Genomic DNA, 17277 nt, shown 5'->3' on the forward strand with positions numbered 1-17277 from the left:
CCTAAAGGATTTATGGCCAATACTCCAGCCTGGGTTGCTCAGAACACAGTCCTCAGGGTAACGTCTAGTACTAATGGAAGCATCTTCGAGCAATGCTCCAAGGTGTATCTTCCTGTCCTCCTGTTTTCTTCCTGCCTTTTGAGGCCTCTGACTTGTTTCCAGTTTTATTAAGCAGCAGAGGGCTGTCTGTGTTGGAAAATGACATTTTTTGCTTGAAGCCATGGAATTATTTTTATTTTGTGAGAAAGGACAGGCATTGCCCTGGCCAAAGCTTGTAAAAAGCTTTAGGGAAATGTCAGGTACTTGAATATGTGTGAATTTGGGGAAGGTGATTTTTGCGAACTTGCCTGAGGTTTTCAAAGGTACAGAACTATATAGGGTGAACTGCATTCAGAAATACTTTATCAGGAAGATATTTAGATGCTAGAGTTCATAAAAGGGTTTCTGGGAAGAGGAACTATGAAGCAGAGGGAAGATCTTTTAGTGTTAGTAAGTAAAGAGGGAAATGTACCCTAAATATGTAGTTTTTGCTAACTTTCCTCTGGCTTTCATTGATTTCACAATATTAGAGGGCAAACTAAAAGCATTCTATGCAGAATTGTTTCCCCACGTGCTTTCACGCTGGATTTGTTCGTGGCGAAGGACATTTCTAAGCGTACTGCAGCCTGAGATGCGGTAAGGCAGCATCCTGATATTCCATCTGGGGACCTGAACAGCCATTTAAATTCAAGGGTGTCGGAGGTCAGCTCATTTTAGAAGCATCGTTTGGGACACCGGGGACCTCATTTTAATCCTCCCCCACCAAATTTCCATGGCAAATGCTGCTGTGGTCCTACAGGCACCTTGTGTCTGGGCTGGAGCATCGCTTCATTTCCCGAGCATTGCCTGCCCTTTGTACTTAATGGGGGGAAAAAAGCGTGTGATGGTGTAATAAAACTAGTCCTGGGCTGCAGCAGCATGGGGAAACTGCTGTTGTGTAAGCAACCCAAGCGCTGTACCTCCTCTGCTTGGATTATTTGACGTAGAGAGAGGAACTTTGAAAATACAGCTCCATTTTGGGCAGAATCGAAGTGAGGGCTGAGCCAGCTGTAGGAAAGCAGCAAAGCCTGTCATTCCTGGAGAGATCTTCTCATTTGTAATCAGGGCAGCGAGGGGGCCAGGAGGGCTGGGTAAGCCGTGCCGCCATCGTGCGAGCGACAGGAGTAGAAGAGCTTCATCTCCTGTGATTTTTAGTAGAAAATCTATGGGCTGCAGAAGTTTGTCTTCAGCACTGAGGGTTTTTTTCTTTTCCCCTGTGTGAAAAACAATCCACGCTTGCAGATGAGACCTCCTTTAAGTTCCTATTTATGAGAGATTTTGGGCAACTTGAATAAATCGCAAATGTGTGGTCAATAAAGATCAAATATTACTCTGAAGGAGCTATTCCTAAGCAGCCATTATGGCAAAAAATGACCTTAAATAAGACTCCAGTGGTTTGTTTGAAGCAGCAGAAAGTGAGTACGGGATGCACGACCCTAATTCCTGAGGGAGCCCACCTTGTTACCCTGCCGAGGACTGCGGCACCGCAGCGGAGGGGAGCAGCAGTGTAGACTGTCCCTTTTCAGAGGCATTCCCTTCTGCTTTCCCAGCAGGGGTTCCTCCTGTGCATGACTGGTTTTGCTGCCTGTGAAGGGTCTGGGAAGTCTGTGTCTCTTTCCTTGGTTGTTCAGAATGCTGGCCTTGCGTTTCAGGTGCCGTTTGTTTTGAAGGTGGTGAATATTCACAGCCTTGCTGGAAGGAGCGAATGCAAATGTCTCTTTCCAGACCCAGGAGACCACCCATAGTAATCATTGCTGCCTAATTTTTGATTCTGTATGTGTCCAAATTCAAATTTGGAGGGAAAGATATATGCAGAACAACTTCATCTATGTCCAGCTGTGAATTTGGGCCCCGCTGTGTATACAGATAAAAAAATAACCCCAGAAGGAGATAGTTTTTAAAAGCTCTTTACTAAAATGCACTCGTGAGAGGTCCTGAGCTGCAGTATTTATCAGCTGAGGGCAAGTTATGAGCATCTTCCTGTGCTCTAACACCCACCTCCATTTGCCATGCAGGCTCTGTTTGCATTTGCCTGTGTTAATATGTAGACTTCATAATAAATTACCTAGAGCTGCTACTAATGCAAACTTCTCCACTGCCAAAAGAGGTTTGGGTTGGTTTCCTGGGCTGTAATGACTTCCATCACAACCCTCAATTCGAAAATGTTTATTTCTTCAGCAATGCAAAAGTGATATAAAATCCCAGGAGGGGTGTAAAATGACATTTCACATCCACATTATAAAGTTAGCTTTAAAGAAAGGAAATCAAACCCAATGCTAAACCCCCTTATTCTCTCCCAAATCCCTTTTTGTCCCTGTTTCATAGCACAGAGGGACCTGCCCTGCCTGTTTCTCCCCATAGGGCTTTTGAATATTTGGGCTGAAAGGCTCCGTATTTTAATCTGCTTCTGAAGGCCTTTTTATGGTTATTTATTCATAGGGGAGCTGTCTGCTATGCTAAGCACCGATCATCAAGCTATACACCAGCATCATGCACTAATAGTGCACAATCACCACGTGTACTGCTTCGTGTTCTGTGTACAAGCAATAATGGGTGTTCCCCCCCCAAAAAAATTCCCTAGCTCATCAGTATTGGCTGTATTAAGCTTGAGTATTTAAGCAGTGAGTTTAAAACGCAGCCTGTGTTTATAGGGGAAATAAAAGTAGGCAGGAGATTTGTGAGGTCTCAGGGGGTTGCTCTCTATAAAATACATCTCAGACAAACACTCCTTTAGATTACCATCTCCCCTTGCTTCGTAGAGGTACGTCATTTTTAGAGATGCATATCCCCAAACTGCAGTAATAGGGAAGGTCATGTTCACCTTATAAAGCCAGCAAACTCAGAACAAGCGAAGAAATTTTTGAGCAAACGTACAATACAGATTTTACACAACCCCTACTGTGGGGTGACAACAAAAGACCATTTCTTTTCACACTGAGCACTGCATTTTTACTTTTCCTCTGTCTATTGCTACCCATAAAAGAAATGTACGAGGAGATGTCTTTGAAGAGTTTGTATAAACTGTGGTCAGTTGGGACTGAAAGAGAACTGCTTTGCAGCAAGCTGACTTCACCATTCAAAATATTCCTGGTTTTACATTAGGCAGTACTGGTAACATTCAGATTTATTTTTGAAAAAGGGAACAAACGCAGTATGATGACACTTGTGAATAGGAGATTGTTATGGCTCACCCTAAATTCCTCACTTATTTACAAAATCTTGCATGTACTTAGATTTTTTTCCTGTTGTTTGGGAAGGCATCAGTCCCTGGTAAGTGTTCACACAAGGGCGAGAAATTCCTGAAGCTCTGGTGCGCGTGAGTACAAAGGTGATAGCGAAACACAACCACGTTACGTGAATAAATGTGCCACGTGCATGTTTTTTTCCTCCAGATTGAAATACAAACTGTCAATGTTAAGTGACTCACCAAGAATATGTTCTTCCCAAAGAGGCCAATCAAGTGCTGCTCGTTAAGGAGCTTTCGAAATGGATCTGCGAGGGTTTTGCTGATGGGGCTTTTCTAGCTGCACGTTAGGAGTGCAGAGCAAGCACTGCCACTGAGCTTGGTGACCATCTCTGCCTTTGCAGAGAAGGCAACCATTAATTTGCAAAACTATGTCTTTTTCTGGATTTGCTTAATTAAGCATTAAACAGATTGGGCATGTGCTTTGATGCTTTAACCACAGGTTATCCCAAGTGATGGCACGTCTGCGGTGCTCGCCCTGTGCGGCAGTATTGGCGCAGGGCTCCATCCCTCCCCAACATGTTTCACTCTTCATTCAGCCCTGGAAAAGCCATTTTTTAACCCAAAGTAGAGGTCATGTTTAGCAAACAAAGGAATGAACAAATGTTAGTGTTTTTTTTTTCCCAAAAAAATTGTTTGTACCTGGAAGCTTCGGTTCAGCTCGTGTATGTTTGCCCGTGCCTGGGAGCTGTATCATGTCTTTGGCTTGAGGGATGCTCCAGTAACTCATTGGTTTTGGGGCAGAATATGTGAAGTTTGTGTTATATCTTTGAGTGCTTTGCTTGCTTGTGATCTCCGTTCATAAACACAAGTCTGGGGGATTGTCTGCGTATGGCTTGCAACTTCATTTTCTGCAGCACAGGGATCTGGGGGAGGCTGTTGGCTGTTACTGGGTGCCACTGAAATGTATGTTTAACCCACATGGCTTAAAATACTGGGGGAAAAATATCAGTTATTTCATTAGAGGCACTTGTCTTTGAGCTGCCGATTGCTGGGCTTGGGTCTGGATTGGGAAGGGCAAAACCAAGCTTTGTATTTCAAAAACCAGCTACGTATTTTTTTTACCTGTTGTTGGTGTTTGGTGATATTGTAAGATAATTGGCCTGAGTGTAATGAGTTGTTCCACCAAGACTGGCAGCTTCTCACTGAACTTAGAGCCATGCTTGTGCTGAAATCAATGGTATATTTGGTTTTCTTTTCCTTCTTTTGTCCGTGTTAACCTGGATGCTTGCTGGTGTGCTCGTTTGATACAAATTTACTGCCTGGTTAAAGAAGACATCATAACTGTCGACCCTTCCTGGGCCTCGTTCACCTGCAAATGCTGAGTTGTGGATGTGTTTTGGGCAGTGCTGAATGATTTTAATCAATATGCTGGTTCTGGGAATGGGTTTAACAGAAAAAAAAAAAAAAAAACTTTAATTGAAGATGTTTGACTTGTCACTGAGCGCTTTGAAGATTAGATACAGATCAGATACAAAAGGGCAAGAAATGTGAAAGCTGAAATGGATAACTGAACGCGTAATTTATGAAGGTAACTCGTCTCCAGAAGAGGATGGAAAGCTTTTTTTCCAGATTCCTGCTGCCACTCATGACCCTTTTGGTGGAGGGTTGGCGTTCAGCGCTGCGGTGGCAGCAGGGGTATGGCCTGATAGCAGCCTGGCTGTGTGTACTGCTGCGTATCTTCCCTACAAATCTCCCAAAATGCCCGTCACAGATCCTCTTCTATTCCCAGCTAGCGTTAAACTGTGAGCCGGGCTGAGGCATCCAAACCGTCGTCGTAATTCTGTGCTGGACTTCTGCTTAGAGGAGTGGCTGGGCTGTGTTAGCTGATGACAGGGGATAGCAGCTTATCCCAAATCCACCTGTCAGTGAGTGAAGGATGTTTTATTAATTATTCTTCTGTAGGGATTTTAAGAGAATTCAGGAGAATATGGCCTAAAATGTAGGGAGGAAAAAGGATGGTGCTAGCCTTTGCTGTAGTGGGGAGAGCTTCCCTCCACTCCAAGCAATAAAACACAGCATCCCAATGGGCCAGGAGGAGATAAATGGGGGAGCTGTACATTTTTTTTAAACTTTTGTCCTCCCAGCACTGGGAGCCTGAAAACCTTATTGATTGGGTCAGTTTTTTTGCAGCAGCTTGGGTGCACTTTATTTACTCCATTAAGTTCAGGGGGAGAAATTCTTGCTAGCTTCAGGCAGGCTGAGCACCGCGGTGGCACCGTGCCTTCCCCAGGTTCCTGGCGAGTAAGGGCTTGAAATTTGTTTTACTTTGCCCAAAGTAAAATGCAAACGAAGAAATGCTTCTCTCTCCCATCTGTCTAAACCTTTGTATTTCAGAGAGCAGCCAATTTAATATCCGTTTTATTGTTAGTCTCTGGATGTGGGTTTTAAGCTTATGGAGGCTGTTTGGAGCTGCTTGCTGGATGTGAATTTTAAGTGCAGAAACAAGATCCGTGAAAATTAATAAACCGACCTCTGCAGCATCTTCACAGGCTCCTAGAGCGGATGAAGCAGGTGGATGCCACCAGCTAGTTGATGGTAAATGCTGCTGAAGGTGATCAGAGGCAGTAAATCAAGCGCTAGCAGAAAGCTGCTTTCTCCACAGGTCCTTCCCTTAGCTCTAAGGAAAGCCAGCTGGTGTTGCCTTGTCCTTAGCTACGTGCCAGCGTGAAGCCAGTTTTGCCTAGGATCAGCCTTGATGGGAAGGGGAGGCAAAAGCCTTTTAGTAAATGATACTTCAGCCTGGTATCCTGCAAGCGTAAATCAGTTGTTTTGCATGAAATGAGTGCCATTAATGTTGTCTGCTGTTAGTGATCCGCCTCTTACTCAATTCCTGATGCTGGCCTGAGAGTAAAGGAAGAGCTGCTGCGAAGAGTTGTATAGGATCTACAGAGCTGAAAATTTTTCCTGAAAACTGTATTTTTGTCTCTTTTCTTGTGGTTTCCAAGCCAGATACGGGTTAAGTTTTCATCTAAATTATTAGCTGAGCTCCTCCCCAATCTGCAGCCCCACGAAATGGTGAGTTCTCTCCCAAACTAAGCCAGATGAGAGACGTCAGCTGCAGGCAGGGGGCCTCACCCTGAGGGGCTCAGTGCTAACTCTTGCTGGGACATGGCCCTAGGCTTCTTAGCAGCCTCTGGTCAAAGCAACCACCTGGTTGCTTCAGAACCTTCCTGCTCTTGGCAAGTCTAACTGTTCGACTTGATGTTGTGTTTTGCCTGCTTGTTTTACTGTTGGTTAACCAGTTTTCTTTCCTTTGTCTTGTATATGATGGGATCTCCGCTAGACAGAGGTAATGGTGGGGGACAGTTGTGTAGCTGGACCCTCGTGTGGTGCTGTTTGTTGGTGGTTTTTCCTAAAACCGTTCCTAAATTCAGCCTGCTTTGACCGTGCTTCTATGCCTGCATGATCTGGTTTCTATGAAATAACCTCATCCACGCCTGTTCTTTATATTTATTTTGTTTTCCTGTGTGCGTGTGAGCCGCCTCCTGCCTTGTTCTTAAAATGGGTCACCAGTGTGGAATTCAGCTCCTAACAGTTTCACGGATCCTTTTCAGTCTTTGAAGCTTCAGCGGATCAAAGAGACTTGGACTTTTAGCTTAGTAAGGGAGGTGAGGTGATCAAACACGCGATATTTTCTATTAAACTTCAAGGTATTGGAAGTAAAGTGGGAGCAAGAGAGGAAGTTTAGGTATGGTTTTGGTCCTGGTCCTCCTTAGTGAGCTTGCTAAACACACTCCTGAGTTGGATCCTTCTGATCACTACATATTTCCAGTAACTTTAATCATACTTTATACTCGTGAAATAATTCCTTCTTGGCTACTCCTAAAAAGTACAACTAAAACTAAAATGCTATTAGTGAAATCTAATGGTTTCCTTTTTGGATCCTATATTATAAAAATGTGACTTTTGTAGCTCTATATTCTCTCAGATCCAGACAACATTAAGCCGAATTGACTTAGTTTATCTGTATTTCAGCTAAATTTAGCCAATTGTTGTGCAATTCCTCATCCCTGATTTGAGATAGGGAAGCACTGACCTTTGCAGGCTGTTTCTGACAGATTTGAAGGCTGGAAAAGGTCCACTGAATATCAATGGTGACAGTAGGGGGTGTGTGTATGTGGAATGGCTTGGTAGTAAGGATACAAAGAAAGCCTTCAGATTCTGTGTTTAATTGATTGCTTTATTTTCTCCCTTTGGGGTTCGGGTTGGACAAATAAACAGAAGTTGTCCCAGGAGCGAGAGAAGTTTGCTGATGAAGACAGCATCTTTTATGCACTTGGAGAATGCGGACTCATTTCTTTTTCTGACTACATTTTCCTCACGACAGTCCTATCCAGTAAGTAGCTTTTTTCTCTGCAATCACTGCTTTTCAGTTTTGAAGGTTTACCAGCAGTGAGCTTTCTGATGTATTCTGTGTGCCTTTCCCTAGAAGGGATTGTTGATTGCTTGAAACTTGAGCTGAGTAAACAATTGCTATTGCTACTTCATCTATTTTAGAGTTAGCATCAAGTAGTTCGGAAAGATAAGCTTATCTGTGATTTCCAAAGAAGTATTTCTTTTTAAAAAAATGTGGCTTTTTTGAATGAGTCATTGAACCTGCTGTTCAAAACTGTAAACGGAGAGATATTCTCTGGTTAACTATGTGATATTCTCATGTTTGAGTGAATATTGTCTTCCAGCTCTTCACTGTTTATTACAAAACTGTACAAACTCTTCTCCAGCTGTATGTGGTAAGCTCACACTCATGCTTGATGTAATCCAATGAGGAGAGAAGTTAAGCAGTTTACATTTCAACAAGGCTCATCAGATGCCTTCTGTCTTCACACTGCTGTGCTTGACTTGAGTTTGTGATATTTCGGTGATCTGCTAATCTGTCCCAGCAAAGTCTCTTCTCTGGAAGTGCTGGGACTTAAGTTTGTTTTGTTGGCAAGAAAGAGTGAAACCGAAGCCCTCGGTAACGTGGAATGGCATTTCTGGCCTTTCTTCAGGGGGAAGGCAAACAGCCATCCTGGTAGATCGCCTCAGACGATGCTGTATCATCAATAGGAAAGTCTACAAATCTGTACTTTTCCAGTCCTGTTAGAAGGAAATGTGCTGCTTTTCAAATGAACCGAGACAATTTATTTTCAGACTTTCAAAAAAAAAAAAAAAAGAGTAAAAAAGCATAAATTCTATACAAGAAAAGTGTGGCCCTATAATTGTGTGTAATGGCCTGATTAAAAACCAAATCCGGGCTCTTGACGTTTTACTCTAAGTCCCCACTACTGCCTGCTTTGTGCTGTTCAGGGGGGTCAGGCGGATAGTTCACTATGTTTTGTAGAAACAGCGAGTGTTTTATGGTGTTTAGTGTTTTTTTTTCTTCCCTGTGTTCCTGCCTGCTGTAACACGGACACATGAAAGAAGCAGCTCTTTACTGAACACGTTGCTCTGGAGGCTCTGTTACAGGGGAGAAGCCAGCTTCAAGGTCTTGTTTGTTGTCAAACTGACCTGGCGAGGGAAGGCTTGTATGTGACCTTCATGTCGCAAAAACAAACACGGATAGATAAAACTTGTTTGAGCCAAGGATTTTTTTTGTTTGTTTTCTGTCTTCTGAGTCTCAGAACTGGCTCAAGATTTTTGCTGTTCTGTTCTTCTCTTAGTCTAGACTGTGCCAGAATTATCTAAGGTGTATCTTCACGTTTATAGCAAGGGCTTTTAATCTGAGTCTCTGCAGACAGCCTCAAATCTTTCATATCACATTACCGAATGTGGCTTAGAAAACATCGATGCCCTTGGCTTTTTATGGCTGTACCAGTTGTTACGAACAAGCTGCTAATCAAGTATGCACGATGCAAAATGAACTGCATGTGCTTCCACAGACAATAAAAATAGATAACTCCTTCTTGCTTTGGTTTAATGTCTTTGTAAGAATAAAACAAACTACCACCCTGCATTATTAGAGTAGCAGCCAACCTTATACTGGAGTGTTTTGCAGGCAGGATGTATTTTCATTTATTCTCAGGTTTTTAAGCATGGGCACAATTACTGGGGAGTCAGACTAACAAGAGGAGACAGGATTGGTTAGTTTGTGCTTTGAAGAGTTATGTGTAGGGTGGGCAAGGTAGGAGATTTCAAAACTGGGGAAAATAAGAATGTTCCAGGGCTACATTTTAGGTATTTGAGGTGGTTTGTCCTTTGAGAGCCATGCTGGATCATGCTGGATGTCTCTAGAGCTACTGTTAACACTCAGTTCCCCCGAGTAAGACTCTCACTTTCATTTTTAAAGCATTTGCTTTTTTAAAATAAACTAAACCTGGCCCTGTTGTTAAGGTGGGAAGCTCACTGTTATGCCACCCTGCCTGTTTCACTTGCCTGGAGTAACCATTGCCTTGCAGGAATCCAGTAGGTCTTGGTTTTTCTTCCAGGAAATAGAATGAAGAAGAGTGTGTCTTAAATCTGACGGGTCAAGATCATTTTTCTTAATGTTTGAGTTACCTAAACAGCACTGCGAATGTGTCTGGACAAGAAAGGGCTGTAGATTACATGAAACAGTTAAAAGTCTCAAAATATTGAAAAAGGAAGAGAGCTTATTGAGCAGTAAGGTCATCAGAAAGGGAGTATGAGCTTGGGTCTGTGCGGTGGAAGAGGTGCTCTTCTGCAGTGCTCAGAAGCGATGGGGTGACATCAGTCGTGGTCTGGCCTGGCTTATTGAGCTCAGAACTGATCAGTGATGATACCCTTTGAAAACACAACACCCAAGGAAGGGAAAGGGCTGCACCTTGTTATGCTCCTCGGGGAGGTGATGCCCAGTGAGCGCCGAGATGGCTCGTGTCCATCCTGCGCTCCCTGTCCCCATCTTGCAAAAGTACTGCTGGGCTTTGATAGAGCTTTCCCAGAGTGTTTAAATTTATTTCCTTTATCTTTGTAGCTGCAGTTGAAGCTCATTTGGGTTATCTGCCGTGAAATGTAGGCTTGAGTGCCAGCTATCAGGGAAGGAAAGCAGTTGAGGGCTGAAGACTTCTCCTGCACGTTGCTTGCCAAGGTCTGTTTGCATGTTGTACAGAAGATTAAGTCTGTCACCACGTCCTATTTAGAAGTCGTTTCTCACTCCTGCACTGTCTGTTCTCATCAGTTGCTGTGTTTCTGTGACAATGTATTTTTAAAAAGCTAACGAAATACCATTCAGAAAGACAGCCTTCCGTTAAAGGCAATTAGAGCTTGAATGGCCTCGAGGAGACCACAGGGCTTCTGTTGCTTCCGCTGCTCCCCGTGATTTGGGGCAGAAGTAGGCAGATGAGCAAAATGTGGATGGGTTTCACCTCATTCCTTCAAGTGCTAGAGGAAAGCAAGGGAAACCAAAGGAAAACCAAAGAGCTTTTTGCTTTTGGGCTTGAAGGACAGCTGGAGGAAGAGGGGAGGGAGCTCTTCCATCACCAGCAACCGCAATTTCAGAGCGAATGCGGTCCGTTGTGCAGGTGTGCTAATGCCTGCTTGATTAACGGGCACTGAAAGGAGCTGGGCATTAGAATAATAGGTTGGTCTTGTTTCTGTAATTGGACTGTCACTGTGTCTGGATTTACTCCGCACGGAAGGAGGTTTAAATAACGTGGGCTCACGCCAGAGGAATTACTCTTTTGCCAGTGCTCTTGGAGCTGTCCCGCAGCTCCTTCCCTGTGCCCTGCAGGCTCTCTCTGGAGCACGGTGTGCCAGCCAGTGGCGTTTCTGATTTCCCTGCTCCGTGTCCCTGGCTGTGACCCAAATTCCCAGCACCCCTGCAGGTAATGGCCTGTGAGAAGCCTCTCGCATGGGACAGATTGGCTTCCCTTGTTTTTTTCCCATTTAGAAGATAAATTGCAAGCCATTTTGCTCTGGAAGTGATTTTCTGACTGCATCGTGAGCATTCTGTGGGTCTCTGATCAAAAGTGAGACCTGTGATCTTACTGATGGTGTTTTAATCCTGCACAGCAGCACCAAGTGCCATACAGCTTGCTCCTGTAAGAGAAGGAGATGCATTTGCTCTGAGTTACTAAGAATACTTGTCTGTGGTTAATTGTATCAATACTCCAACTTTCAAGCCCTTCAATCTCCTTATACACATGTATGCAGGTGTGTCTCATCCACAGTGCGTGGTGCAGGGATGGCTTCGATACCGTAGCCTCAGGCTGTGCTGTTTTTATACCAGAATAACGATTGACATGCCCGAGGGTCTGTCCAGGCTGATCTGGACATCTCACTGAGACAGCACGCAGGTTTGCAGCACAAGGGGTCACTGCAGTGCACCACCGTCTCAAACACAGGTAGTGCTGTTATTTGAAATTCAGGCATGGTGCAGGGAGCATCCTGCCTTCCCTGGGAGAGCTGCTGTGGAGGAGGACGCTCCTGCTAGCCCAGTCACTGCTGTGCGGGGTCTGTAAGTCATATCTGAGCAGCACAGAGACCCTCTCCCAAGGGATGGCCTGAGTTACGAACACAAATCTGGCTGCTCCGTGTCAGACCAAGGGCTCTCTGGTGCAGCATCCCAGTTCTGGCAGGGGCTGGTAGCTGTGCTGAAGGACAGCAGTGCAGAACCAGGGCAGATTTCTCCCAGCTGGCAGCCCGGGATCTTCCCAAGCAGAGCTTGATCTCTCTGGTTTGAAAAACTTTTCTTAAAACTGGACAGCAAAACAATGTGATTGTAACACCTGTTAATGGTTTACTGTGTGACTTAGTCTTTAATGAGGTCTCAGCTGGCATTTTGGGAGGTAATTAATGCAGGGGAAGGAACTGGAATGGTCTTGGACAAGATGGAACAGAAGATCTCCTGATTGAGAAACTCCAATGATTTCCTCCTGATTATTTCTATAGATCAGGAAATAAAACAATTTGCTGTTGCCTGCGGCAGTATCTCAGAACCCGCAGAGGTTTGGGATGTCCTCTTCCCCCAGGGGTTCCCTGGAGAGCATGGCTTCGAACAGCCTTTGTTTGGGGCTGTGATTTCCACAGCTGGTTTCCGGATTCATATTACAGAGGAGCATTTAAAGAGAATCTTGATTTCCAGCCATGTTCTGTCAGCCCTGTGGTAAGTGATGAAAAGCTCTTGAAAGGTAAGCCCTGTACTCTAGCCTAGGTGCTGTCAGATTCTCTTAAATCTCAGACTGAGGTGCACATCTGTTGTTGACGTTAGAGCTGAAATACAAAATTTTATGTTGTAGTAGTCTCCTTGGTTCATAAGCTAACAAGTAAAAAATGAAGTGGCAATATATTTATTTTCCTTTAATGGAATATTAAAAATGGCTAAAAATGGGGTCAGCTGGGACATGGCTCCGAGGAAGAGCACGCTGCATGCCTGGAGTCAGTTTCTGTATCTGTAAGCAGCACGTGCTTAAGTTACTTTCCAAAAGGATGGATCATAGCAGGTGCTCGTGCTTCTGGTGGGTCTCTTGGCTGTTTCTTTTGGCTGATCCATGCATTTCAGTGCAAAACTACAGTTTAGTATATCTGAGAGGCACGCTCCTAAATACCTAACCCCTTCCTCTTGTGGACTCCTCATCCCTTGAGTCCTGTACTTAAGGAACTTGGTGTCAGCACAAGGAAGGTGGCAGGGTGGCTGTATGCAGCTGAATGGCTTTGGGGCTCAGTGCTCGAGGAGGGTTGAATCCATGTGCCTGGATCCAGCTCAGATTTAGAGCAAGCCAGGCATGGCAATGCAGCCAGGCACTCAGCTCTTGTTGGGGTTTCAAGTCCACTTTAAAGCTTAAATCTGTGTTTTAGTCCAGTTGTGTACTAGGCTAAACACTGATGTATTCTTGTTATTTCTGTCAGAGGTAATTCTTCCTTGCGATAAGAAGTAACCCTTCCCTAGTTAGAGTAGCAACAGGTCTAATGGCAGGTTACTACAGCTGGGTCTCCAGGCTGTGGGATGATTACTTTAGTTCTGTATGACATTTCCACTACTGTATTAACATACAAAATAAATAAAAGAAAATAAAATAGTTGGATTTGTGGGACTTGAGTTCCTTTTCAGAAGTAGGGGAGTAATTCAAGAGGAAAATATCTGGAATATGAGGATATTCTGTTCTTTCTCCATATTCATTGCAGCAGGGACTCGAACACCTATATTTTATGGATAGTTGCTTCCCCATAAGGCTGCTACCCCATTCTCAAAAAATATTACACCATTTGGAGATCGTTATGTGAAACGGCATCATCTAGTTTTTTCCCTGCTACCAGTGTAATCATGCGCTATGAACTAGCTGCTGCTGGCTATGGTTTTGTCCGGGTGAGCTTTTCCCTGACCCTGATTCTTTCCTTCAAAAATGTTCCAATTCCAACACCTACAGAAAAGTTTCTTGGCTAAAAGACTGCTGTGCAGAGTCAGACAGAATAGTGGCCCTGCTGATTCATGTAACTTAAGGGAAAGAAATTTTGACTAATCTTTGGAGGAAAAAGGTAAGATCTTTTTAATGTGGCCTGAAAAATTATTATAGCTGCAAGGCTTGAACAGCCACCTCTGCAGATGATTTCCCTCTGCTTTAGGAGGACTGTGTTAATTTTGGATTGATTATAGACTTATATGTACTCTGAAGCTGAAGAAAATCATTTTTTTTAACATAGGGATAGAAGGAGAAGAAGAGTATTTAACTTTTAATGACTAATTTTTCCTCAAGAGTTCTCCAGTTGGAATCTTGATCTTTCTTTTCACACTGGACTTGCTGGCGGAGTTGCTGGGCTTCAGGATGGATGCTGATGTCCTGAGCTGCTTTGCATTGAAGTTCCCACCAAAAGACAAGATATTCCAGAAGAGTATGGGAGTAGCCAGAAGCTTTGCTTCCTCTAAGCAACATCACCAATAAAACCTCCTGCCTTGACAAATAACTTTTTCAAATACAGCTGAAGGAAGCAGTGCTTGTTCTCCTTGGTGGGGAGTGTTGCAGGTGGCTGTTGGGATGAGGATGCTCCAGTCCTTAACGCTACCCATTTTGTACCTGCAGGAAAGCATTCATGCAGAAATCACCATTCCTAAAGCTTTAACTGTGGTCCTACTTGTTAGTAATTTATGATTGTAATTGCTTATTAATTTATAATTGTAATGGATGGATGAAGATCCACTTTAAAAGCATCTCTCTCTTCTCAGCGCTCTCTGTTCATCAAGCCTTTGTAGGGAGTCATCTAAAAGAAAACCACAATGCCGCTGCTTCTAGCAGAGTTTTTCCATTTGTCTCCTCATCAGTGTGCGTGTATTAATTCACATTAACGAGTATAAATGACTACAGTTTGCTAAGGAGTTGTGAGTGCTTGGAGATTGATCTTGCTTGCATCAACTTTCAGCTTGCTGACCTTGTGAGCACAAAAGAGTGCTCAAAATAATTTCCTAATGTTTGGTACCTCTGAGACAGATGCTGTACGATCAGGTGGCTGTAACCGTGTGCTGCGTCAGCTCCTACAGCAGTCAGGAGGAAGGACTTGAGGCATCTCTAAGTGTGGAGCATGGCTTTCTGGTGAAAGAGAAGAAAAAGAAGATCCAACAAGTACAGAAATAGTGCAAGCTGGCATTTCTCATCAGCAAGCATTTAATGCCTTTTAGGCTGTGTTGCTTCTGGTGACAGCAAGTGGCAATAAAGAGCAATTGAGTGCTGCAAATCGGTCCCTTGAATAATTCAAAATAGTCCAAAATGACATAATCAGTTTACAGGTGCTTAATCAACCCATCTAATTGCTCAGAGGTCCCTTGGGGCTTCCTACTGATGGTCTGGGCAGGTGTTGGTCATCTGGTGAAGGCTGGTCTTCTCCTCAATGCTACTGCGTGTGCCTTCTGGTTTCCATATCCCGTTTTTGCTTCAACATGCTTTATTTGAACAAACAATTCAAGAAGGTTTTAAATGGTGAACCAGTTTTAAATTTTAAAATGTTCATGTGAGCAAATAGTACTCTATTGTATCCTACCGAACACATACAGACTGGAAAGGAAGTTGGAGAAGAAAATGCAGTTGCCCTGCCTAGCTGCCCAAGGGAAATAAGTTGTAATAAAAGCCCTTGATTCTTAATAATGTCAAAAAGGCTCGAGAGGAGATGCTTTGCAAAATCAAGAGCTGGAAATTCAGCGTAGCACCTGGGACAAGCCAGAAATCCTTTTTTTCCCTATAAAGACAGCTATTAGGCTGTATTAAAAGCAAACAGTCCTCTAAATGCTTTTGGTGATTATTCCACGAGGAACGCTGCGTTCGTTTTGAGCAATCCTAATTAAGGAGACATTGGGGAAATTTAGAGATGCTGCAATAGAGAACATTGGGGGACAGAATAAAAGAAGCTGAAGTTAGCCAGGCAAACGGAGAGCAGCTGGTTTTACAGTCTGCAGGCTTCTGCAAGCTCTAAGTGGAAGAGGAAGCCAAGTGCAAGTCACAGAGGCTGATGTAACCACGAGTGATGGGATGCAGTTTGAAAGGGCTGGGTTGAGCTCCTCTCAGGACAACTCTTCCCCAATAAATAAATCTTGGTCAGAACCATTATGCCCAAGAGGAGAGGCAGGAAACCGTCTCACTCGGGACCAATAAATTTTGGCTGCCCGGAGACCAGGGACATGTGACTTGACGGACGCGTCTTCGTGAGCCGGAGCCGGATGAGCTCATGGTCACCGCTGCCCTCTGCCTTCCCTGATTCACAGCTGTGGGGTGGGAGAGTTGTTACAAATAATTGATGTTAGGTGCACGGATCAGAGGACAAAACAGTCTGTCTCGCTTGTTAAAGGAATGAAGTCATTAGATTTACCAATTTGAAGACTTTCCTGTCCTTAGAAAATAATGACCCTGCAGAATTTTGATGCAAAACTGTCCGTTTTAATTTTGCGAGCGATGTCGTCCTCGGGGGCTTCTGATAAGCTGCTCTGAAAATGCCTTTAGAGAAGGGAAAGGAAGGGAACGGCCTTTGTGAGGGGTAAGTGAATAGCACTTTCTCTGCTCACCCCGTGTCTGCATGAATGGGATGTGGCCTCGTGTTTTGCAATCTCAGCGTACACGTCGTGTGTCCCGGCAGAGGAGATGGGAGGAAGAGAGACCTGCAAAGTACTCTTCTCCTAGCATCTTGTAACTGGATTAGTTTTGTGTATTCCCATATTTCCTTACAGAGCAAATGACTTTCAATGCAGCACTAGATTTTGAGGCTAATGAGGAGAAATTGCCCACAGGCTTTCATGCAGTACTTGCAATTAGAGGGAATGAAATTGGATGCATTATTTAAACATTAAGAGGGGCAGTTGGAAGGTGCTTAACGTTGTCGCTCTTCGAGAAAATGGGGAATTTGTGTGAATCCTTTCATTAGACGGCATTTTTGGAGAGAATGTGAAGTTGGCTTGTGTTAGGGATGAGAGGTCTACGAGGTCTCCCCACCCTGCATGTGGGACAGATCAGGCATCACTTCTGCTCCAGGACAGTGCAGGAAAGGGGAAATAACACGCGACATGCTGCTGGTGATGGCTGTGGATGTAGGAGACCTATCATGTTTTGATGTTTGGAGTTTGAAGCCCAAGTAATAGCACGTAACACGAGGAAACTGGAGATCCTGAGCTGATTACTGCAGGGCTGTACGTGCTGCATAGATCAAGTGGTGAGTGACAGGTTGTTCATGCAATCGAGTTTAATGGGGTTATGTGTCTTCGTAAGGTTCAAAGTGATTGGAAAGCTAATCTCATTAACGTGTTTGCTGAATCTTCTAGCCATAAAGTGTTCCAGTTTATTATGCCAAGGGGAAAACAACATAAAAATCTTCCGGCCTTAGATTCAAGCTGTAACTTAGGTACAAAATCCAGTTCAGGTAATTCCCTATTAATTTTTTTTGAGTGATTCTTCTTTTCTGCCCCCATCCCTGTCTGATAGAGGTCCTAACACAAAGGTGGTTGCACAAAATCTTCTCACTTTTTAGCATTTCAAGAAATGTTTAAGTTGATGGAAACCAATGAGGCTAACAGGGGATGCTTCTCGGCACCCTGCTGCCAGATTTTT

At 44.0% G+C, this 17277-nt stretch overlaps 1 protein-coding gene across 4 annotated transcripts in view; it reads left to right on the forward strand.

The window, feature by feature from the left end:
- The window catches only part of MICU1 (mitochondrial calcium uptake 1), a 96976-nt gene that overhangs the window by 49326 nt on the left and 30373 nt on the right, over nt 1–17277 (forward strand). For 3 of the 4 annotated variants that reach the window (XM_035540253.2, XM_035540305.2, XM_035540294.2), the window contains 2 exons: nt 6275–6340; nt 7547–7661. In XM_035540253.2, the coding sequence (XP_035396146.1) occupies nt 6275–6340; nt 7547–7661 (181 nt within the window). The remainder of the gene's footprint in view (nt 1–6274; nt 6341–7546; nt 7662–17277) is intronic. The other variant, XM_035540272.2, reaches the window with a different exon arrangement.

The sequence above is a fragment of the Cygnus atratus genome, chromosome 7 (genome assembly GCF_013377495.2).
Source record: "Cygnus atratus isolate AKBS03 ecotype Queensland, Australia chromosome 7, CAtr_DNAZoo_HiC_assembly, whole genome shotgun sequence".
Classification (NCBI taxonomy): domain Eukaryota; kingdom Metazoa; phylum Chordata; class Aves; order Anseriformes; family Anatidae; genus Cygnus; species Cygnus atratus.